The sequence below is a fragment of the Vanellus vanellus genome (assembly GCF_965231255.1).
Source record: "Vanellus vanellus genome assembly, chromosome: 20".
In the NCBI taxonomy this organism is placed as follows: Eukaryota; Metazoa; Chordata; class Aves; order Charadriiformes; family Charadriidae; genus Vanellus; species Vanellus vanellus.
The window spans coordinates 1,035,480-1,060,318 of record NC_138925.1 but is presented as its reverse complement, the minus strand read 5'-3'; the positions used below and the strand labels follow the sequence as shown (position 1 = coordinate 1,060,318).

Here is a 24,839-nt window from a genome sequence, read left to right as displayed (position 1 = left end):
ATTTCATAAACACCAGCACTCACATCGCAGAGTTTTCTTTGGCCGACTCTTAAAGCTCTTGGGTACAAGTTATCTAATCCTGCCTGGTGTTGGGAACCGATCGCTGATATTCTTCCGACTTTCAGGGGGAATGGAAAATTTTAAGGAGGTATCAGTTATGAAACAATCCTTCTCTATGCATACACTATATCATTATATATCCCTTTCTTTCTGTGTCACAGTGGGCAATTTTGCCATATTTTGGGGGCAGGCGCGTATCTTTACTATGGTTTTATTTTTCTTGCATTCTTGATTTCCATCCTGTTGCTGTTAATCATATGGGCCCTGTTTTTTCCACTGCCCGGTTTAGCTGCCCTTTTCAACCGCTTGTATTTTGTGCTTACTAACTTAAAGCCACTGCTGCCAGTTTGTGACTTTTTAAGATGCATTTTTACCCCTTCACTGTGATTTCTTGGCCAGAATTAATTAAAAAATAAGAATCGCATTTTCCCGGGGGCAACAGCAACTTTTTTGAGGCAATCTTGATTATTATTCACGGTGGTTTATTTGTACTTTCTGTCCTTGGTGGCTTTGCTGGCATCTCTTGGAACCTGTTCAGTGCTCATGCTGCATGCCCGGCACTGGCAGCGAGCCCTGGAGCGCAGTGGGAGAGCCCCGGCAATCTGGGAAGCTGGGGAAGACCCCTGATTTACTGAGAGTTACTTTTAAATGTGCAGAGGCGGGACCCAAGTTCAACTTTCATGCAGCTGAAACCAGCTAGCGTACTCCCAACCTTGTGTTTGAGCAACCTCACGTTTTTTCCGTCTCAAGTTGCTTGCGACACCTTTCCAAGGCCTCTCTACTTTCCAGTGGGACTATGAAAACCTGGGAGTATGGAAGTATGAAATCTGCTGGAAGAAAGATTTCAGGTGTGGAAGGTGCATTTTGATGGATGCAGGCAAAACCCGCCCAAATAAGGAGAATTACGAGCTGTTGAAAATTGCCTTTTCCCATCTGTGTTTTCTGACAGTGCATGCTTCGCTCTCAGGTCCTGCCATGCAACACTGCTCGGGATGGATATAGGCAGATAATTATTTGCTGCTGCTTTCCCCTTAGCAGAGCATCCTTTCGGAGAAAGTTATCAGTGAAATGAGAGCCAGGGGACCTTGGGTTCAACTTTCTCCTTCTGATGTTGATCCCTCGCAACCCTCGACACTGCACAAACACCACTACCAAATTGACGCATTGAGTGTAGCGGGAATGCCGACGGTGGAAATTGCTCCTGGGTATTTGTTCAGCCACAAATTGCAGAAGTCGTTACAATTCTGCAAAACAGGGAGGCTTTATAACAGATTTCCTAGAAAATAATATGCAAAATCCCTACTTTAACTCTCCTTATGTGGACATCCCCGGCACATGGTGATCTCGGCACAGCCACACGGCTTTATCTCAGTGTGCGGCACAGTCAGACCTGCCGTTTGGAAGGAGTTGGTGGTTTTGGTAGTTTTCTGTCCTCATAGTTCATTGTGCACCCCTGCCTCATATTTTCTGCTCTTTATCAAAAGTACGTGTGTTGATTACAGAGCCGTGGCTTCCTTCCTTGGACTTCTGTGCTCTCTGCCCAGCCTCTGAGCGCCTGGCTGGTGTCAGTAGGAAGAAAGGTTGAACATGTCTGGGGTGAAGCCGTAGCAGAGTCGGGTTAAGATCGTACTGTCCCCTGAGTTGGTGATGCCATGGGACAGGTTGACCCCAGATGAAGTGGTGAATGTACATCAGTCTGGATGTCCAGATCTGTTCCTGGACATCCAGGGACCCTGAACATGGCGGCAATGCCAGCAGGGGATGACCCTACCACACAGCCATCCACATTACCCAGAAAAATCTTGTCAAATAAGGGGAAAGATGAGCTCTTCTAGAGAGGTTTTGTTTGCCTTGCTGTTATCTTTCTTCCTTCTTGCCTCTGTCCCGCTCATGGTGCGCTCAGTGGTAGCCCCTGTGTGTACAGGGGGTACTGGGACTGCAGAAGCCATCGTGCTCCCAAGTCCCATCTGGCCTATGTGCGGGGGCAAAAAATGGCACGTGGTTGCGTACTGCAAACGCCGCGATCACACGCACATGCACGAAAGCTTGGGGGCTGGGGAGGGTTGGGAGGGGGCTGCTCAAATGCCTTTAGTGCTGCCATTTCCAAAATTTCTAGTGCTCTGGTCAATGTGCTTAAAAAAAACTTCTCTCCCCATCACGATTCCTTCCGATTACAATACGTTGTGTTTCCTTTTATCAGCAGTGCTGAGGTAGCAAGCTGACTGCTCCTAAATAATGCTGCAGACAGACAGACCACATAAATGAGGATGGGTGCGGTGACAGACACCAATGCTCTAGCTACGGCCTCTCTAGAGTAGGAGATGTGGCTCATGGTCAGCCTTGCTCTCCCGACATGCGTTCTCCAGCCCTGGCTTAAAGCTGACGTTACTCCTCCAGGGATGGATGTCTCAGAGGCTGGCTGTACGTCCTCCTCTCCTCAGGAGCCGGGGCTTTCAAAGGAGCGCCAGCTTTTTAGCAGATCAGCTGGCTGGAGGTGCAGCGATTTTGGTTTCTTCTTGCAGTTCCGTTGCAGGCTCAAAACCCGGCGGTTCAAAGTCATAGAATCATAGAATGGTTTAGGTTGGAAGGGACTTTGAAGATCATCCAGTTCCAACCCCCCTGCCATAGGCAGGGACACCTCCCACCAGACCAGGTTGCCCAAGGCCATGTCCAGCCTGGCCTTGAACACCTCCAGGGATGGGGCCTCAACAACCTCTCTGGGCAACCTGTGCCAGTGACTTACCACCCTGAAAGTGACAAACTTCTTCCTAATGTTTAATCTGAACCTGCCCTCTTCCAGTTTAAAGCCATTCCCCCTCGTCCTATCACTACGTGCCCTAGTAAAAAGTCCTTCCCCAGCTCTCCTGGAGCCCCTTTAGGGACTGGAAGGCCGCAATAAGGTCTCCGCAGAGCCTTCTCTTCCCCAGGCTGAACAGCCCCAACTCTCTCTGCCTCTCCTCATAGGAAAGATGCTCCAAAGTCCATCGCTTCACGTTGCTGTGGCAGCTCGTTGCCGGGCAAAGCTGCTTCAGCTCAGGTCATTCAGGAAGATGTTCAAAGGCCAGAAGTGGCATGAGTGAATCGGAGGTGGCAGGGACAGATGGGCTTCCAAAGCGGAGCTGGAGTCGCAAGCTGGCACTGTGGTCCTTGAGGCATGCATGGTGACTCTGCTTTGGGGAAGGGGGCTGTCACTTTCAAGTGTGATTGATTTAGCAAAGTTGGTGAATTTAAGCAAAGTAAAAAAAAGTGAGGTTTTTTTTTTTCCCCGGGCTGCTCCTAGAAACAACTGCTTGACTTTATGCTCCTGGTGTAAGTGGCTCTTCTTTGCCTTCAGGCCAGCAGCGTGTTTGCGTAACTGCGTTCGCTGTGCGTGTATCCCCGCAGCCGGGAAGCGACGGTCCATTGAGCAGGGGGCCGGCTAGGCTTACAAAAGATTTCGAGGTGGAAGCTCTGTTGGTGATGGGCAGCTAAAGTGACCAGAATGCATGCCAATCCCTTGGGAGAGGCTTTGACTGTCTCCGAGGATGTAGATCCCTGCACCTTTCTTGTGCCCTCCTTCCAATACTTGACCTCCCTCATGTTGAAAAACATTCTGCTTGTGTCAAGCTGGAATTTTCCATGTGCCACCTTGAGCCTCGGCCTACCTCTGAGGCTCTGGCCCCATCTTCCTTATACCCTCCTGTTGGGTCGCTGAAGGCAGCGGTAAGGTCTCTCCTTTGCCTACTCTCCTCCACACTCACGTCCAACCCTCTGCCTCTCCTCTCCCACCGTGTGCTCCAGCCCCCAGCCATCCTGGTGGCCTCCCCTGGAGTAGCTCCAGTGTCTTCCTTGCACTGGAGAACCCCAAATTGGAACAGTGCTCCACTTGGGAGCTTGTTTTGGAGGAAGGCAGATTTTCCTTGGGTTTTGCCCTTCGTAAGTATGTAAGCAGACTTAAGGGCGTTTTGGAAAGTGGAGGTGGACAGCGTGCAACTGCCCTGGGCGCTGTGTGACCTCCCTTCCCATGTCGTGCTGCCTGCCTACAGCTTCTCCACTCACTGCAGGCTGGGAAGGAAAGTTACTGTGCAACGACACCCCCAGTGATTTAAACCACCATAACTAACCATTTTTAATCAGCCCTTATGCCAGCTCCACTCAGCACCTAGTGCTGACAAAGAACAATGTTGTCATCTGGAAAGCGGCTGCTGGCACTTAACCAGCTGGCGTGTTTTAAACTTGTCTAAACTGGGTGCTAAGCAGCATTAAAATGTAATGATTAAACATGCCCACTCCAAGTTTTCCTGGCTACCTCCTCCTCCACCTGGAAAAGCTGCTTGTGCCCCGGAAAGGCTCCCTTGGGAGCTGCACCTAGAGGGGGTCTGCAGAGTGCCTGCTGGAGATGGAGAGGAGAGCCTGGGGTGGGAGGGCACTGGTCCTCATGCTATGGGAAGTCAAGGCAGGGCAATTTGGGAATACTGCCATCAACACTTTTGCAGGCTGGGTGTAGGGGTTGGGGTCTCTAGGTCAGGTAGGGATGTCCTTCAGAGACCCGGTCTCACACTCTGTACCCCTGACCCTGAAAGTTGCTCCTCCAACATCTGGGGTAAGGGTGTTGGGCAGAGGCAGGCGATTCACAGATAAAAGCATTGAGCAGCCACAGATGCACTTGGAGTCCCTGGAGGTGGAGGCACAAGTCCGCTCGGGGGCCTGATCCTGGCTCTGCTCGCGCTTGCAGACGTGCAGGCGTCGGATGGTCCTTGGCTGCTCCGGTCCCTCATGGCTCTGGTGTTGGTGGACGTGCATGCCTGTCCCCAGCAGTCCCACAGTGCTGGAGGAATGACTCCGGATTTGCACCGGGACCAAGAGGGCTGGGGAGACTGTCCACTTGAAGGGCTCTTGTCCAGGAAAAGCTTCCTTTTTACTTTCGTGTTTCCTTTAGGATTAAAGCCTTTCTCTTCAGGCTCGAAACATGGAATGTTTGTCAAGTTTATGAGGGCTTTCAGAGAGGCTTTTAGAGAGTACAACGTATCCCTTTTTTTATAGGGCTGAGATAAGATTATCTTTGTTTTAACACCAATTAAAGCAGGAAGGGTTTATAGGATTAGGGGTTTTCCATCAGTGCAACTTTGATGTCACCACTCGCCTGCTTGGTTTGCTTTTTTCCTTGCATTAAAAGGTTGGGAGCCGTTCCCCTAATGGTTAACATACCACGCTCCGGAGGCAGAGCTCTCCCAGGCAGAAGCTTTGGGAAACATTTAAACAAGACCAAACAAAGTAACAAAATGTGAAAGTCCTAAATTCTTCTGGAGACCACTTGGAGAAAGCTGGCTTACCGTTTAAACAACTGCTCTTTCAGTATGAAGCGCTGCAGTGTTTACATCTATTGAAAAAGGACATGCTGCTTGCCTGAAAAGCATTTTTTAAAATATCAAAATAAAATAAAGTATTATATTGTAAGGAATCTAAAGCAGAAACAAAAAGAACCCTACAGTGTTTCGGTCAGAGGCTGGAATACACACCAGTCCATCCTCTGCAACAGCAGAAAACAAGAGGCTGAATAAAGAGAACGTGACATTTGGTGTATCTGCTAGCACGTAACTGCACAGAAACAGCCTCGTGGCTCGGCACCACGTCTGGCGCGGGCTGGCATCGCCGCAGGTGAGTCGCCCCAGCACTCCCGGGGCAATGCTCTTTTCCAGCTCCTGAAGCTCTAGGCCCTTACGTGCGTGCCGAGATGCTGAGACAAGGTTTTGGGGTTGAAACTGCGCAGGTGCTGGCAGAGTCCTCATCACCCCAAGTGCTGGGACTGGGATTGCTCCTAGACCCGCGGCGCCCAACATCCCGAGTGTGGCGGATGTCATGCTTCAGGAGAGCACTGCTGGCTGCTGAGCTTGGTCTTGACTTGGAGCTACATTCTGGAGTGCTCTTTGGGTGTCTGCAGGACTGAGGAGGTCCAAAGCACGTGCTGCCACCAGAGCTATGCTCCTGACCTGTAAACTCGCCATCTGGTTTCAGCTTCACCCAGGGACGCTGGCCTCTGGAAGTGTGCTGTGACCCATGCCTTTGAGGCTACAGTCGCCTGTGGTCCACAGCAGCATGGTGAACATACAGCTCCGTGTCGCCTTTGGATAGGGAAGTCCCTCTCCCCTCAGGTGTCCACCGAACAGCTCTAGCAGAAGTGCTGCATTATGGTACTCGCCGTCCATAATCTAAGGATGCTGGGAGCCTCCACATGCTCCGGCAGGGACAGAAAGCTTTCCGTTTCGCTTTAAGAGCCCCGTGACGGCTCGGGGAGGCTGAACCAGGCTGACCGGGCAGGTAAGAAATTCCAGGCGTTTCTCCCTGACAGCCGAATCCCGTCACCGCTGATGGATGTGCCGCCCAGAGCAGGTCGGCGGGGGGGGGCTTGCAGGTGTGCGTGCCCACAGGTGCGGCGGTCTCGCCAGATGCTTGAACTTCTGAGCGGTGCTAGCGGGGAGATGACCTCGCGAACCCCATGGAAGCTGCAGGAGGGATTTGCTGGCAAGCCCCCGGCACGAAGCCTCTCCCAGGCGAGAGCTGCTGGTGCGTGGGCACTGGGAGAGTGCTGCAAGGTTTTGGATGAGGGTGCTCCCTGCCTAAAGTTATCCTGGCTAGCAGGCTGGTGATGCTCTTGCAGGAGAGCAGGGGACTTTGGCCCAGGCTGCGCTGCAGAGTTGGTGTATGATGCCAGTCATATCCTGGGCTGCATCAGGAGTGTGGCCAGCGGGTCAAAGGAGAGGATTCTGCCCCTCTACTCCACTCTCATGAGACCCCACCTGGAGTACTGCCTCCAGCTCTGGAGCCCCCAACATCAGAAGGACATGGACCTGCTGGAGTGGGTCCAGAGGAGAGCCATGAGGATGATCCGAGGGCTGGAGCCCCTCTCCTATGAGGAGAGGCTGAAAGAGTTGGGGCTGTTCAGCCTGAGAAGAGAAGGCTCCGGGGAGATCTTATTGCGGCCTTCCAGTCCCTAAAAGGGCTACAAGAGAGCTGGGGAAGGACTTTTTACTGGGGCATGTAGTGATAGGACGAGGGGGAATGGCTTTAAACTGGAAGAGGGCAGGTTCAGATTGAAGATTAGGAAGAAATTTTTCACTGTGAGGGTGGTGAGGCACTGGCACAGGTTGCCCAGAGAGGTTGTTGAGGCCCCATCCCTGGAGGTGTTCAAGGCCAGGCTGGACGCCACGTGGTCTGGTGGGAGGTGTCCCTTGGGCAACCTGGTCTGGTGGGAGGTGTCCCTGCCTATGGCAGGGGGGTTGGAACTGGATGATCTTCAAGGTCCTTTCCAACCTGAACCATTCTATGATTCTATGATTCTATGATTCCATTCTATGACCAGCACTGGTTTGTCCCATGGTGTCCGAAAGGCCCATGCAGCTTTCCTGGTTTTTGGAACTTGGTTGGGCTGGCCTGAGGACAGCCTTGCTAGAAGGTCAGGGACTTTTTGTCCCTTGCCAGACTTTCCAGCGTGCTCTTTTGGAAAGCTGCTGAAACAGGGCATCACTCTGTCCTGCTTGGTCCTCTCCAAACCTCTGTGACACCCCAGTACAAAGGTGCTGTCGCAACCCCATGCTGAGCCACTGCTGCCCCTCTGCGCCTGCTTGTGGACCAAGTGAAAGGGTGGATGGTGGTGAGAATAAGAAGTAACCTCTTAAACCAAGCAGCCGGTGTTGAGCTGCAGACAGGCATGGTGCAGTGTGGAAATCCTCACCAGGAGCAATTCCAAGGGTGGGTTGTGTCTGAAGGAGCCCTGGGCTGAAGCTGGGAGGCAGATGAGGTGGCTTGGGGGGCACCTCTGGGGAGCCATAGTGTAGGGGACATGGATTTTGGAGTCCTGGCACCTCCAGTTATGAGTCTAGAGCAGCGGTGCCTGTGTGCTGGGGAGATGATGTGACCCAGTTGACCTCCTTGAGTTGCTGGTGAGGTGCAGGATGCTGGTCCAGTCAATGTCATGGGGACCTATTCAAAAGCCACTATCAATGGGAGGATGCTTTTGCAAGACTGTGCTGTCTGCTTCCATTTCTGTCCTGTGGAGAATGATGGGGTTAAACAGGAACATTTGCATTGTGACTTCTTCCTTTATTGACAACTTTTTAATCCACATCGCAGAAGTCAGCTGAGCATCACGTTCCCCTTCAGTTAATCCCATTTAACCCTGTTTTCCCTTCTGTATTTCTATCTTCTGCTCTCCAAATGCTGTCAGAGTCATTGGCAGTGACAGCACCTGGCAATGGGATTAATTGCTTATCTCAAGTATGAGGTAACAGTGTAGGCTGCTAATTAAATTTATCAGGAGGGAAACTGGAGGACCTGTGCAGCCGCAGGAAGGATGAGTGCAGAAAGCTGGCACCTAGAGGTTCAAGATCCTCTCTCTTTCAGAGCTAGCAGCCAACTCCAATGCCAAGTCTAAGGGGCTTGGGTATTACCACCTGCCTCCTGCAAGGCAGGATTGAGTCCTCTTCCCTCCAGCACTAAAATGTTCGGGCTGGAGAGCCCACAGCAGAAGTGCAAGCAGATCCAAAGGCAATGGGCAGCGTTGCTCCTTTGGGTTGTCCAAAGACCAGCCTTTCGCTAAGGTGACAAGCACCATCATGTGAGGGCCTGGGGACAGGAACAAGCAGGGAATGGGCAACTTTTGCAGGGGAAACAATGTGAGACCCATTCGCATGCAGAGCTAAAAACAAGGGTCAAGGTGCAAGGAGCAGAACGGGGAAAAATATGGGAAAAGTCACAAGGTCATTACAACACCCACCCCATCTTGCAAGAAGGGCATGGTTGATGAAAGGAAAAAGGGGTAAATTCAGAGCTCGTTGGACATAATGGTCTTCTGCATGGGACAACTTCATAAATATCCCCCCACACACACCATGAGCAGTAAAGACCTAGAAGTGCTGGTGCAGGAGGCTCTTGGGTCTGGCGTCCAGCCTCCCACTTGCAGCAGGACTGCCACCAGCTAGCTCAAGGCAGCCACGGTGTTTAGCTGAATCTCCCCCAGGGAAGGAGATCCACCACCCCTCTGTTACCTGTCCCAGGACTGTACCATCCTTTGGAGGAGTTTTTCGTAATGTCCAGTCTGAACTTGTGGTCCTTGTCCCTTGTTACATAGCCTGGCACCCTGAGAAGTGTTTGGGTCTGTCTTCTTTGCAGCTGCCCCCAAATAGCTGCAGCTGCAGTTGGATTGCTCCCTTGCCCCAGTTAACCTATCCCAGCTCTTTCCACCTCTCCTTGTGTGCCCTGTGTCCCGGGGCTGGCCATCTTGGTGTCCCTCCACTGGACTCTCCTGTTTCTCCATGTTGCCCTTGAACTGGGCAACCCCAAACTGTCCACGTCAGCGTCCCCGGTGCCCGGCAGGGAAAACCACCTCCCTCAATTGTGTTGGCCACGCTCCTCCTGGCATGACCGAGGACATTGTTTTCTTTATTCTCCGTAAGAGCAAATTGCTGGCACCCGTTCGGCACTGGGTCGGTGTCGGGGCAGTCCCACGGTGTGTGGCCGAGGGAGTCAGAGGCTTGTGTAGGGTTTTGGGGGCGATTTAGCATGCCAGCGGGAGCGTGGAGAGCTGTGGGAGAGGGCTCCCAAAAGCACGGGGCAGGGCGAGAGGTAGGATGCAGCCATGGCGACCAGCTCTGGGGTCCCACAGCACCAGGGATGCTGACGACATCGGGATGCAGAGCCAGCCTGCCTGCTCCCTGTCTCTGGCCCCGGAGGGAGAAGAGAGGCAGCTGGGAGATAAGGCCAGGGATTTAAGACTCTTGGCGGATCCTAACTGACAGAGCCAGGGCTGCCTGTTTTCCATCAGCCGTTAAAAACGCCTTGCTCGAGTGGAAGGAGCCTTGCTGCCAGGAGAAACAAAGCCAGGCAAAGGGAGCCGAGGCGGACCTGTCCTCAGAGCCATTAGCACAGACCGAAGGTGCCATTTTGGAAACTTTTATTGCAAGAGAGAGCTGGTGGCTCTGAGCTGTTTGCAGAAGTGGTCTGGGGCGGGCTCTGAAGGCCAGGGCAGTTTTTGATGCAGAGGAGCCTTTTTGGAGCTTGCTCAGATCACACTGGATTAATTAAAAAGTTGGTTAGAGAGAGGCAGTGGGACACGGGGCCAGCATACAGGGAACCCCTCTGCAGCCCCTCCTGCCCTTTGCCCAAAGGCTTTTCCTTTCCACGGCATGCCTTTCTCCGCTGAGCTGCCCGGGGCAGGAGGGCTGGAAGCCTCGTGCCAGCTCTGCCTCCAGCAGAGGATGCTGGAGCAGAGGATGCTGCAGAAGTGGCCTTCCCTCCTAGATCCCAGATCCCTCCCAGCTCCTCCAGCAGGGGAGGGCAGGACCCATCATACTCTTCTCCATGGTATTCCCTTCCCAAAACACATGCCTTCCCAGGCACAACCACCTTTCCGTGCCCTGGGAATGAGTGGATGGGAAACGAGGACACCCTGTGCTGCTCAGGCTTTCCCAAGCTTGTTTAAGAGAGCTGCAGCCAGTACTGTTAGCAAAGCCGCTGCTGTCTCTGAGCCGTACCCTAGCGAGGCAGCCATCTATGCCTACATGCAGCAGTGAGGCAATTAAAGGTCCATATGTTCCCCGTGAACCACTATTAGCATCCTCTGATTGGTGCTGGAGATGCGGGAACCCACCACGTGGGAAGCTGCAAACCACCCCTGCTTCAGTGGTGGGGCCAGAGCTGCTGTCACAGTAATCGCCCTCCCGGGGTGAAGTACGCTCCGATAAAGTCGAAATTTCTGTGCTTTGACTGTTTCAATTCCCTCTTTCCAAGCAGGAGTTTCTAGGGATGCTCTGCCCCTGCCCTCATTGCAAGCCTAAGGGGAAGCAGCACGTCCCAAAGCTGCTGTCACCACCTAGGGCAGAAAAGTGGGGTGTCCTCATGTCTTCTAGCGAGTGGTGAGAACATCCACGCTGTTCGAACAGGAGGGGGTTGAGCCCCTGTGTGAAGATTTCAGTTTTGATTTGCTGTTTACTCTGGAAACAAGAAATTGGGTGGCTTCCAAATTAAAAGCTGTTTTCTCACCCAGAGGAAGACCTGGAGGGAACAAAACAGTTTTGAACACTGCGTTCGTTTATTTTGCTTCTGGAGGTTGTCATTACTCGAGAAAAAAAAAAAAAAAAAAAGGACTCTGCATCAAATTTCAGTGATTTTCCTGTCTTTCAGCATGATTTCAGAACATTTATCTTTGGAGACGTTCTGATTTTCCAGGTTTATTTTATCCCATGTCGGTGTGCGGGACCTCCTGCGGAGGAAGAAAGTTGCCAAAACTTCTGGCGCGTTTTGATGGCACATGCAACGAGTTTTAGCATCCCAGCTCAGCGTTTTTGGTGAACAACCATTCAGCCCCCAGTTTTTGCCCTGCCCTAACAGCAGCTCACGCAGAAGTATTAATTGCAGCCATCAGCCTGTGCGAGGCCAAACCTGTGGAATGCTTTTTGTCTCGTGGTGCCGGGCGCTAAATCTCAGCAGCACAGGCTTTTTTTTGGTTTTTTTTTTGACGTATCTCTATCTTGATGCAGAAGAAGCCTTACAGGCAAGTTGTTATTTTTAAAATAAGCCTTGGGAAGGTGAAAGAGGCCCATGTCTTAAAACGTCTTTGAGCAAATGACCCTATATTTCACCCTGGATGTCAGACTAAAGCGATTTTGTGTGTTGGTCTTATTGTGTTTCAAAAATTGGCATTAATACGGGGACCCTGTTATCGTTTCAGCTACAGAGCACCATCACTTCTCTGTAACGGAGAACTACACAGCCATCACCTCTCCCAACAGCTTAACACCCTTTGAGGGGGGTTGTACCGAGGGACACGCTGGAAATAGGGTCAGAAGTGGAGTCAAACACGTGGGGGATAGGGGAGAGCAAGGGTGGAAAGATCCAGGAACATGAGAAGAAGCCAGTTTTTCAACAGATCCTTTGACTGTAGGAGGCAGGAGGGACCTTGCAAGCAGGAAGGCTGATGGTATTTTTCTACAGAGCCTTTCCCATTGGAAACTCAAGATAATTTTGAAGGAAGGGAGGTGAAAACTGAAAAAAAGAGTGCTTTTTAAAAAAAAAAAAAAGAAAAAAATAAATACTTCTCCGTAATAGCTCTTGCTTACAGCAACCCCGAGCGTATGTTTTTCCCAGGCTGTTTTTCTGATCTACCTCATTCCTGAAAGCCTTGGCAGCGTACTGAAGTAGAAGTTTGTTTAACTCGTTTCAGTGCAGAAACCACCTGCCACCCCCCAGGCTCTTCGTGCTGCACAAGAAATTAGCAGCGGCGGAAAGTCGCAACCAAAAGTAATCACTGAGAGCCGTGCCGTTGAATGCTTATAGACGAGCTTTTGCTTTGGCGTTGGTGATCCCCTGACTCGGAAGGGGCTTTCTGGTGTTTAAAGCTTTGCAGTGATATTTTTAGCCACCTGTGCCGTATCTGTTAATGCTGTATTTCACACCGTGGTCCAGCCTTCACTACCCATCTGCTGTAGCACCGTGTACCCCCCGTGCCACCCTCGCCCACAGTTCCTGGCTGAACACACGTTGTTTTTGAGTGGCTGTTGCTAGCAGAGCACTTTCTTCATCTGCGAGTGGCTTAGAGGTCCGAGCCCCAGTGGAGGTAGACCCCAGCAAGCTGCTGCTGGTTGTGGCAGAAGCGACAATTTGCTAATGAAATTTGCACTGGCACAGGTTGCCCAGAGAGGTGGGGGGAGTCTCCCCCTCTGGAGCCATTCCAAACCCGCCTGGACGTGTCCTGTGCAACTGCTGGAGGTGGCCCTGCTCTGGCGGGGGTTGGGACTGGGGGAGCTCCAGAGGGCCCATGCCACCCTGACCATCCTGTGATTCTGTGTAATGATGCTGCGTAGGGGAGACAAGGCCTGGCTGTGGAGGGTTGCAAAAGGACCTTATGAGATGGCATGACCAGGGAATGAGAAGTCAATTGGAATTCAATAGACATGAGGTGATGCAAATGGGAGAAAACAACCCCAACTTCACACAGACATGCCCAGAGAGAGGCTGCGAGTTGGCCCGATGTCTCAGGAACGCTACCTTGGGGCTACGACAGGTAGTCCTTTTGGTACGTTGGTGGCTAAAAAATAATTTGGACATTGCTAATTATGGGAAAAGAGTTGAGAATAAAATAATGAATGTTGTTATGCAACTCGCTTGGGGCATGACAGAGCTTTGTGCAACCCTAGAGGTCACGGAGAAGGAGGATGGCGATTGAGTGTCCATCGCCAATGCAAGTGTGAGATTGCCTCAGACGAAATGTCAGCCAGCAGTTTCAAGGCAGAGGACAGCAGTTTCTTCATGCAGCACGCAATTACGCCGTGGGGCTCTGTGCTGCAGGATAAAACGGCTGCAAAACGTTTGCACGGAATAAAAAAAAATGACTGGGCAACTTAGTGGAAGAAACATCCCACAGGGGATGTTAAGTGCAAAGAGCCTGCCTCTTAGAAACTCCCTGAGCTGTGAATCGTTGGGGGGTGGGAAGGTGCTGGGGCCAATGCTTCTGCCTGGCTCGTGCCCTGCTCCTTGGGCGGCTGCCGTTTGCGGGGAGGATTCAGGTGATGGTGGACCTTAGGTCTGAGTTGGTACAGCCGCTTCTTACATGACAGTGGCTAAAATTCGTCTTTGCAGCTGTAAGACTCCCTGAGTGGATGCCGTTCTGCACTCATGGTTGGGGACCAGGGGAGAGAGACGTCTGCATGGGGACCCCATCTCTACAGGCAGCGTGAGCGGCAGCGCCTGCCTCCTCAGAGCCTTCAAACCAGCTGCTCCTTCTCCACTTTGTTTACTTCAAATTGTCAGGTTTTGGCTTCAGATGCCGCAAAGCCCCGAAGGGTGTTTTCTGGCGGCTCTGCCAGGCTCCGGGCGTCCCCGCCAGCCCCCGTCCTCACCACTTACCGCTGCTCTTGGTTCTCTTCCAGGCTGCCCGTCGGGGACGTTCAAAGCCAGCCAAGGGGATGAAGGATGCGTCCACTGCCCGATTAACAGCCGGACGACTTCGGAAGGGGCCACTAACTGCGTGTGCCGAAACGGATATTACCGGGCAGATGCCGATCCTGTCGACATGCCGTGCACCAGTATGTGGGCTCTGGGCCACTGGGGAGGGACCGCGTGCGGCTGGGAAGGGAGACGCGCGTCAGTCAAAGCACGGAGGGATGCTTAACAAAGGCATCTGTCTCAGTGGGATTTTGGAGGAAGCCAGCGGGATCAGAGCACCTCATCCTTGCAGGCGTGGGTCTTTCTTACCCGGGCCAGCCTGTGCTTGCAAGCGTTGCATGTGCAAAGAGGACAGAAATTCGGTTTGCTCTGTGCTGTTCCAGGCAGCGGGATGACTTCACTCTGGGGCTGTACCTGCGCGAGAAGACCTGTGTGTTGACATGCGGGAGATTAGCGCAAAGGGCAGGAATCAGAAACGCTACGAAAAATAACTGGTGAATTTTGCCAGGGGTGCTATGTAATCCAACAAGCCTGGGTTAAGAGGACAGTTTTCTTTTCGCGCTCCTGCCTTTGGCTGTCCAGCTTGCTCCGCACATCCCTGACACCAAGAGAAGCACCTGGCTCAGTGCGTGACTGCTGCGGAGTCCTGTCCAGGGTTGGGGAAAAGGATGGGGTGCAGCTGGTCCTGTAGCGATGAGCAGGGCTCTGGCTCTTACACCTTTCTGTCTCTTCCCTTTACAGCCATCCCGTCTGCCCCCCAGGCCGTCATCTCCAGCGTAAACGAGACCTCACTGATGCTGGAGTGGACCCCGCCAAGGGACACGGGTGGCCGGGAGGACCTGGTTTACAACATCATCTGCAAGAGCTGTGGCTCTGGCCGCGGGGCATGCACACGCTGTGGGGACAACGTGCAGTTTGCCCCCCGCCAGCTGGGCCTGACAGAGCCCCGCATCTACATCAGCGATCTGCTGGCCCACACCCAGTACACCTTCGAGATCCAGGCGGTGAACGGCGTCACCGACCAGAGCCCCTTCTCCCCGCAGTTTGCATCAGTGAACATCACCACCAACCAGGCTGGTAAGATGTGGACCTGTGTCCCCCAGCCAACCTCTCCAGGAAGGGGAGGTGGTGGGCAGAGATCTCCTGGTCAAGAGGTGTTGGGTGAAACCCCGTGGGGTGAGCAGGGCTTGAAGGGGAGGGGAGAGGAGGTGGGGTGAGATGTGGCATGGTGTCATTTGCTCCGTAACGCTGGTGATGACCCAAGCGCATGGGCCTGGCAATTCCCGGATGAATCCCAAGCCTTGCGTGTGAAAAATGTCCCTCATTTCAGTGTAAAAGCTGGAGTGTGCCCCAAGGCAGAGCTGCCCTCCCCGTCACCACAGCAGAACAGTTCATGTCATGGTCCCCTGATGGCTCAGCATCCCTCTCCGGTGCTGGGTGTGTGACTGTTTCTGAGGTTGTTGCCTCAGAGCATCAGTTGCACACACTGTCGGTGTGCTGCAGACACAGCATCAGTGCTCACTGCCCTGCTGCTGCTCCTGCTTCCTGAGGAGGGAAGGTAAGATTATCTCCAGCATTTTGACACAAGCTGCAATCTCTGCTCTGACTGCAGAGAAAGCCAGGACGGGCCGTGAAAACAAAGGGAAGCTGCTCAGAAGAGGGGCTGGGAGATGGATACATGGGATGACCATCTGGAAATCTTCTGCAGGTCGTGTGCCACTGCAGAGTCACCTTGGTGAAGAAGACCAAGCAGCAGAGCTGGAAGGGTTTCATTCGGGGTCTGCAGCTCTGTGCTGGCCTGGGGGGGTTTGCTACGCTGCCCCTGTGCGGGGTGGTTCTGCTGAAGGGATGTGTCAGGTAGTGCTGCTCCGGGGAGGTTCACCGGCAGCCCCCAGGCAGCAGCCGTGCTGGTGGCAGGATGCCCCGCAGAGCCGCTGGTCGGGGGCTGCGCTCCCCAGCCCACCTGGAAGCCATCTGGAGCCGGAGCACAGGCTGGGGCTTTGCTTAATCCTATTGCACGGTGGAAGCGTGCCAATAAGGTACAAGCATGCGTGGGAGCAAGCGAGTGTCTGTGGGCCCCCCTGAGCGCTGCAGCAAATGTGTGGGGTTGTGTGAACGTGCCCCAGGCTGCCCTGGACACTACGTGACCTTCAAGACTGAATTTGGCAGTTGTGGATGATTGCATTTCCACTGGATTGCCTGGAGACCATGGCACGTGGTGGCTGCCAGGGACAGGAGGTGTTTGGTCTGGGCTAAAGCAGCGGTGGTACAGATGGGCATCACTTGGTTGGGGCAGCCATAGCGCCGAGGCAGAGGTAACCTGCAAAAATGTCTTGGTCGCACGTGAACCAGCAGAGTGACCTCTGGTCTTCAGTTGGCTCAGGAGCCGCAGGGTCACCGTGTTTTCAGTGCCATACCAGAAGCCTTGAAGGCAGATTCAGCATAGCCTTGAACTGTGGTTTGAACGTGAGCAGGAACGTGTCTGCACATGATGAGGAGAGGAACTGGTCTGGGATGGTGACCTGTTGCAGCTTCTTTTACAGAGATGGCTGATGGAGACGAGGTGGGTGCGATGCTACCTGGGGCTGGGAGGGGCTCTGCACGCCCCCAGCATCATCCTGCACTATAGATGAGTTATTTAACACTCGGATTTTGCACTTTGCAGTTATATGGTGCGTTTGTTACCTTCATGTACTGCCCGTGGCTACTTACACCTTAGCACAACCAGAGAGCTGAGGTGCGGGCGAATCCTTTTCAGTCCCCTGGATCCTCCTCCTTGTGTTTTCCTTATTTGACGCTCCTTTATTTTCAGGGCTCACACTTCTCAGCCTGTGTGATGTCTCTCTTAATGTATCTATTCATTAGCACTAAACAGTAACTGTCTGCTTGCTAATTCCTCTGTAATTAGAGGCTCTGAATTCTTCTGCTTGCACTCACACTGCCTGGCAGCCTTGATGTAGATCATTAGCAGTTGATAACAGAAGCTGCAGACACAAAGGCAGAGCTGGGACAGGAGAAAAGAGGGTGGTGTAGAGAGAGGAGAGTGTGCAGTGGGAGGAGAGAGACAAGCCCCGGGAACCGATGGTTACAGCCTCCCTCTGCCTTCACTCTGGGTTGAGTAACCAGCTGGGGCTCCTTCTCAGGCAGAGCAGGGGACGGAGTGGAGCTGTGCTCCTGACGCAGTTGGACAATGGCCTCCCTCCAAAGCACCCTCTACGCTGGCCTTCGGCGACCTCCCAGCCCCAAAGAAAGCGAGGGAAAATCACCTTGGTTCACCCAGGGATTAGTGGACCACTGTTGGTGGGGGAACCACCTGTGCTTGGTGCTTTCGGGACTGAGGAGAGCCGCCACATCACCAGCAGCATCTTTAACCTTCAGGTATCATAAATTCTTTAACATCCCAGGCAAAAGCTGCTGTGCAAAAACAATCCCTGTAGAGCAGCCAGAGGGCAGGTACTCAGCGTGGCCGGTGGAGTGGCACTGGTGGGTGTCATGGTATAGTGTCGATCATCACAAAAGGGAACCACGAGATCGAAGAAGGTGTTACACCATCCACCTTCTTGTTCTCCCAGAGAAAGACGGCTGTGGTCATTACTGTTGTACCCCTCTCCACCAAGGTCTGGATTTCACTAACATTCGCCTTTACATCAGTTGTGCTGTGGTAGTAGGACATTCCTCCTCATGTAGACACAGGCAGTAGGAAAAGGACAAATAAGAGGTAGTTAGACCAAGCGGAATCATCCTTTCTTGCTATAAAGTGGCTTTCCAGAATGTGGAAACCTTCTATATTCTTCATCATAATTTTTAAAAGTAGATACTGTACCCAGTAGCAGCTTTACTGCGGCACATTAACTACTTTCCTTGCTGGTCTCGCTGTTCTCTTTACACATCCAAGTGTGCAGCGCTGCCTCACTCAGCTGTGGGGGCAGGTCTTACCTCCCCAGTGGCTTCTTGTCTTGGTCCCTTCAGATGCTGCTTCCCTGGATGCAGTCTCCCATTCTGCAAACAAGACCTGCATTTAGGTTTCCAGACCCAAGCATAACCTTATAATCATTTTCATGGCCTCAGCCATCAAGCCATGATCATTGCTCTGCAGAGAAGTTGTCATTCCCAACATTGCCATTTTCGACGCTTTATGAATGGTTTCCCAGTAATGTTTTTATATCTCCCAAATCTCTTCTAGTTTTAAGGACAGGTGCTGCTTCCGCTGTGCTGGACACAGTGTGAGTCTCCATTGAGTTCCAGTTTTGTTTGAAACAAATTTCATGTGTTGCAGGTGATGCTGATGCTGAGCCCAGTGCCTCATACACTAAGTCTGTGCACTCTGCTAAACTCCTGAGTTCAGGAAAAAAATCAAGACAGTTTGACGAGAGCTACTTCCACAAAGTCATGCTGCCATGCCTGATTTGGGCAATAAGATCCCATCAGGGCTTGCGAAAGGGACATCTCGTGTCTCTGATTCACCCTCCTATTTGCAGCAGGACTATCACCAAGAGCAAATTGGGAGGCTGTGTTTTTTTCTAGCTCAGTCCTGGAAAACTCCGCCTCTCTGCTAACCCATCCCAGGACTACATCACCCTCCTGGGGAAGGTGGTTTTCATAATTTTCAGCCTGATTTGTGGCTAGGGCCCTTTGTTGCATCACCTACCCCTGCTGGGAAGAGTGAGTTTCCACCCTTTTAAAACTGTGATCCGAGCAGTTATAGCTGCGATTGAATTCGCCCTTAATGTCTTCATTATCAGGCTCAGCCAGTCCAACTCTGTCCATGTCTCATAAGCCCTGTGCCCAGGCTGCCTCGGTCACCCGTGGCTGGATCCTCTGCAGTTTCTCCTGGACCCATGGCCCCATGTCCTTCATTGACCAGGTTGAGGTTGTGTTAGCTGACCTTAGACTGCTCAGGTTCACCCTTTGCATTTCACTGTAACGTTGTCACCTTTTCAGTCCCACCAGCAAAGCGACCAGCAGTCTAGACACCGCGGTGCAGAGCGGGGCCCCGAGGGACAGGCCACCTCTCTTCTTAGGAGAAGGTTGGTTGAAAGGGAGTGTGTGAGAAGGCCAGCACCAGCCCATGCTCGGAGGTGGTGTCCTGGACCTTTCTCTTGCAGTGAGTGTCCTGAAAAGACCAAAAGAGTTCAACCTCCAGAAAGGCAGGTTTTGTTAGAACGGGAGAGGTGATGCTTCCCTTTTCAAAGTACATAAAATTAGAAAGGACCAGGAGCTGCAAAATAAAAATAAAAAAACCCTTGAAGTAAACATCCCCTTCCCACCACCTCCTTGGTCCTCGGTCAGTCTTCAGCCAACTTGAATTTACCCCTTCCAGCAAACTCTGCGTGATTCCCACTGCCTTCCTAGGAAATATCTTCTTTCCCTTTTGAGGCCAGGTTGTTTTGTCTCTGCTCTTCTCGGCGGGCTTCTTCTTGACCTCCAGATCCATGCTGTGCATATCCCAACTCTCCCTCCGCTTGCCTGCCTAGCGCACCCTGCAGCTCAGTGGCACCTCTCCCCCAAAGCTCAGCAGCTCTCCAAGGAGGGAGATCCAGGACTTGCCATCTGACACAACCAGTCCTGTCTTAAGGGACTGTGAGGTGGCCAAAGCGAACAAGCCCACCGCGCAGAGACCGGATGCCACCAAAAGCCTTTTCTCAGCCATGCCAGAACAAAAGATCTGTGCCAAGAGGGTGGTTGAGAGCCATGCCAGCATCCCAAGAGGGAAGGCGCAGGAGGGAAGCCAGGGGTCGAGGAGCTGAGCATGGCCCAGCGCTCGGGATAATGACACTTGACTAATTGAGAGCCATGCCAGACATCAACCCCCTTGCTGGTGACAACACGCCGCCCGTGCTTGCTGATTTGTGGCCATTCTCTGGGGAGGAACGGGGAGGATGAGGAGTGTTGGTGCTGCGAGGATTTGCAGGCTTCGTCTGCGCCGTGGGCAGGCTGAGTGCCCTGGGAAAGCCACTGAGGGAAAGGGCTCCTTGGCAAGGATGACTGAAATAGCCCATGGGAGAGGCAGCTCTTGATAACGGAGTGGGTTCTATGATCTGAGAAGGGAGGGAAAAGCCCTGAGTACCCAGAGACAAATGCAAGACCTCCCAGTGGTGGGGGAAAGAGAACGTCCACATTTTTGGGAGCGTGTCCCTTTTGTGAGCGACTCTCGTGTCACACGGCATAAGAAGGGGGATTAACTCTGATGTCAGAGGCTTTTGGCTGCAAGCAGAGCCAAAAAGAGCCATAAATAGCTAATACAGTGTGAATACCAGCTAGTGTGTGACAGAGGAAACCGATACACTGTCCTGATAAACCCACCGAGAGCAGAATCCGCAGCGGCGGTTTACTGTCACAATTTCTCCCTCTCTATGGCTCCAGATAACTTGTTATGATTATTTGCATTATTATTCTGGGTGGCGGTTTTAGAGCAGCATGTCATGATGTGGGTCCTTTGGCTGGGGAGATGTGCAGCTCACGCCTGTGCACCAGGTTCATGCCAGACATCGTTAGGATTTGAATTTCTGCGTCGCGGTGGCTATCGCAGCCCTGGCGCTTACATCCCAGCCAGGCAGTGTCTTTTGGACGGGGCTGTCCTGGCAAGACTCAGAGGTGCCTGTGAACTCAAGGTTGTGAAAGCAAGCACGTGGGCCATGGCTCTGCTCTGGTGTGAATGTCCTGTGACTGGACTGGGTCCGGTTTGCTCCTTAGGCTGGGGACTTCAGCCGTGAGTAACGAAGCACAGGTGAGACAGATCTGGGAATGGCAAAGCACCAGAAGGGAGGATTTCTCCCTCATCTTCAACCAAAGAAAAAAATCCCTTGCAGCCGTGGTCCATGAGCTTTACTGCCAAATGCAAAAGGGAGCACAGAGGGGGCAGGGGAGGAAGGGTGAGGAGAGAGAGGGGTGGAGGCAGGGTGGGAGACTCGGTGAAGGTATAAGGTTGGTAGGAACTATCACTCCTTACTGCCCATCCAGGTTGCTGTTCGCTTGTCACATTAGTTATGCTGCAGGCTAGACAGGGAGAGGAGAACTGTGTGGCCTGGGGCACATGGAGTCTTGCTTTTATCTTCTCACTTTCATTTTGCATCAAGGAGATCTGGGTGGCTTCTTCTTTCAGAGGGATGCGCAGCAGTGACCTGCACTGCTCTGGACACAAGCAGGGAGTCACGGCATCTCTTGTCCTCTCTCATGCTGCTCTCAGCCTTGCCCCGAGCTGGCTGCAGTCAGGAATTACTTGTCTGTGAAACAACGACCTGGGAAAGGATATGCAGAAATCACCTTGAAGAGCTGGAATGAGCTTTCCAGACCTTAAAAGCTACGAATGTCTATTTCTTGTTGCCTTCCAGTATAAAAGTAAAAGGCAGGAGACTGTAGCATCCCAACATCTCGGATCTCTCATCCAACCTCCTGTCTACCGCAGGACTGCTGCCAGCAGTACATCAGAGCAGCCGTGGCTTTGGGTAGACAATTACTGGTAATCCCCAAAGTCAGAGATGTCCCCACATTTCCAGTGACTTGTCCCAGAGCTGCACCACCCCTCCGGTGAGGGAACTTTTCCCAATGTCTAACCTGAACCTCCCACGCTATGATTTATGGCCATTGCTCTTCGTTACACTAACTTTCAAAGGTTCAAGCCAACAGATGTTTTTGGATCAGCCTGCATATCAATTTTCCTCACATTCAGTCCTGTCTTTGGCTAAAGCATCTTTCAGAAGGGCAACCAGTCTTGACTTGAGACTTCAAGAGACAGAGGGCCCATCAAGTCCTTGTACACAAGTCTGTGTAACTTGTTGTTGCTTTTTTTTTTCCAATGAGATTACTGCTTTTCTAAGGAAGTGCAGTAGATTCTGCCTGTCTGGACACCAGTAAAACATTTGATTTGCAAAACTACTAGTAAAGCTGGAAGTCTGTCCAGGAACTGCCTAAACGGGAGACCACTACCACCTGACTGGGGAAGGATGAGGTGACTCACGGAGGTTCATGAGAAGTAGTCTCATACTTTTTGATGTTTCAAAATCTATTAGGGTATTTCTTGGGCAGAAAACTAAAACAAACATTGTTAGGACAGAGGAGGACTCTGATATCTCCAGGAAGACACTGAGAGGTGGAATAGCAGAATCAGGGTGAAATTCAACAATGGAAGGCAGCTGAGGAGGACCTGGTGGCAGACCATGGGAAGGGGACAACTCTCCAGTATAAAACTGTGTGGAAAAACAACACGTGCAAGACTGCACTGTATGAAGGAAAGTATGTTCATTAGCTGCAGCAAAGTCTCACTACCATTGCACAAACCTTGAGTGGAGCTTTGTATGGTCATTGCATGTACACCTAGTTACCTACATTCAAGAGAGCTGAACTGTAGCAGGTAGAGAGAAAGGCTGATAAGGCAGAACCAGGAGAGCCCGCGTTGCAGACGGGAGACCAGAAAGGTCAGCCTTGGTGAAGGGGATTCAGTTGCTGCTTGTAATGATGGGCTGGGCTGGAGAGGCACCAGAAAGGGAGACGAGTTATTAAAGCAGAAGGAGAAGAACAAATGGTACAGAGAGGCTGGTGATAGCATTTAGGTGGAAAAGCAGAAATTTTCTGCGCTGTGGAGCCATCTCCCATGTGGAGGAGCCGGGGCAAAGCCTGTTTGCCTTTGTGACAGAGCAAGCAGGAGCGTGTCTGCTGAGCCACTATTCCTCAGGTCCCTTAAATACCATGTTTCTTCTTTTGGAGACTTCACTGGATGTGTTTCTGTGAGAATTTGGCCTGCTCCCAGGCTCCAGAACCTCCTGAGACCTTGACATCCCCATGGCTGCCTCTCTTACGCAGCATCAACAGCCAGAGCTTACCCTCCGCATGGACCCACGTAACCATCAGTAGTAACCCATGTAACCATCCTGGCTCTTCTCTTCATCCCTTCTTCTCTTTCAGTCATCCCCAGCTCCCACCTTCACCCTGGCTGCCTCATACACAGGGCCGTTGCCACCAAAACCTGATGTGGCTTGACATTTGCTGCCCTCCTCCTCTCACTCGGTGGCCCAGCCTGTTGCCCTCGTTGCATCGCCCTGGGTTGCAGCAGCCGGCAGTGAGTGCCCGCCATGCCCAGGTCCCTTCTCCTCTGCCCACTGGAGACCATCCACAGCCGGGGCTCCCAGATGGTAGGAGCTTTGCCAGCTGCTGGCTCTTCAGGACGCCTCTTCCCGCTCCTGTGGTGGGCAGTTGGGGGGATGTTGGCAGAGCAGGGTATGGGCTGCACTGCTGGAGCTTTCCTAGCAGATGCTCTTCTCCGCCCACGACCAGCTCTGCGGGCTCCTCCACCTGCTGACTCCCAGGCTTCCCTGTTGCATAAATTACTCCCTGAGTTTGAGGATCATTTTTCCCACACCTGCCTGGGGCTTCAGAAACCTGTTCCAAAGCATCTGGAGCTGACTTTGGGCAGAAAACAAAGGCCCATCCGTGATGGATGGGGTGGAAAGTCCCCTCTGGTGAACCAGCGCCTCCCCCTCTCCCCACAACGTGCCGCCATCCCCGCTGCCTGTGAGTGCTGGGAGCCGACGGAGCGGCTCGGGAGCTCACCTTTTGCTTACGTGTTCAGGAGGGGTGATTTATCTTTATGGCTGCACTTGGCAAACACAACCCACGGTGCTAATTGCCTTGCTGGCGCACGGGGCGCTGAGTGCCAGCGCTCGGGCAGGTGGAGATGCTGGAGGCAGGTAGGCAAGGCTTCAGACACGCGGGAGGCCAGTTTCAGGGTCACAGTGCTTGAACAGCTGAGCATACACTGGGGGGGGACAGTGCTGCTCAGCGGTGCGTTTATGTGGACCGTAATAGATGGTCGTAAGCAAATCGGGTTAATACAGCCGGCTGGCCAGTGGTTCCTTAGTCCATCTTGGAGTCCCTGTGATTTAGTAGTCCCCTCTATCCGTGTGTAAAATGATAAATCTGTCTGACTCGGTTCAGGCAGGAAGATCTTCACCGTGCCTGTCTCACCGCAGCCCAGTCCATGTTCATCACTGCCACGGGCCAGCGTGCAGGTGGCTGCCGCACTGATAGGGCTGGGCGGGAGATGCTCTTTCCAAGAAAAAAAAAAACTATTTCCAAAAATTCCCCCCACGCAGCGGGAGGCCAGCCTGGTGGAGTCCACCGTGAAAGAGAGCAAGGGAACAAGTTCAGCCTCAAATTAGCAAGACTCAGTGGGTCCAAGGCGATGCCCTTCAGCGGGCATCGTTCTTTCAAGAAGTATTTCTCTGGTCTAAGTTTTCTGCATCTGAAATTTCAAAATCAGTATGTTCCTGAGAACAGTTTTGGTTGCAATTAATTGGCACTTTCTGGGAAAGTACCATTTTATTGAAAATCTGGGGGCAATTTGGAGGGACGGAAGGCTGGCTGCTGCCGGCGTTCCTGCTTTCCTCCAGCCGTTTACTGATGACATTGCCTTGATCTGGAGCAGATGAAGTTTCCATGGCGGAGAGGAGGCTAGGAGGTGGGGATGACCTTGGCACTGAGCAACCCCAAACCCGCTCCAGCGGGCTGCGTGACGGGATGCCGGGATCCTCTGGAGCACCTCCTCTCAGCGCTGAGAACAAAGTCCTACCCTCCTCTGCGGGCAGGATGGCAGCATGCAAATGAAGGCTGCAAACTCAGTTAAACAAAGAGCATAAAGACAGCCAAAAGCCTTCGTCTGCCCGGGCCAAGTCACTGGGCTTGTGGCATTAGGAACTGTTTTAAAGGCTGTAATCTACACCAAAGCCTTCGTTGATTCAAATGGGGCCGGAGCCAGGACCAGCTTTGCACTGCATTGCCGTGTTTTTAAGGTTTTCCAGCGTTTGTAGTTACGAACTCAAGGGGCTGGAGGCTGGGCCCACTGGGAAGTTTTCCAGACACTCGACACA

General features: G+C 52.5%; 1 protein-coding gene across 3 annotated transcripts in view; it reads left to right on the top strand.

The window, feature by feature from the left end:
- Positions 1-24,839, top strand: part of EPHB2 (EPH receptor B2) — a gene marked incomplete at its 5' end in the record, with an annotated part of 138,283 nt that overhangs the window by 72,673 nt on the left and 40,771 nt on the right. For all 3 annotated transcript variants that reach the window (XM_082493605.1, XM_082493604.1, XM_082493606.1), the window contains 2 exons: positions 13,962-14,117; positions 14,719-15,054. In XM_082493605.1, coding sequence (XP_082349731.1) covers positions 13,962-14,117; positions 14,719-15,054 — 492 coding nt within the window. The remainder of the gene's footprint in view (positions 1-13,961; positions 14,118-14,718; positions 15,055-24,839) is intronic.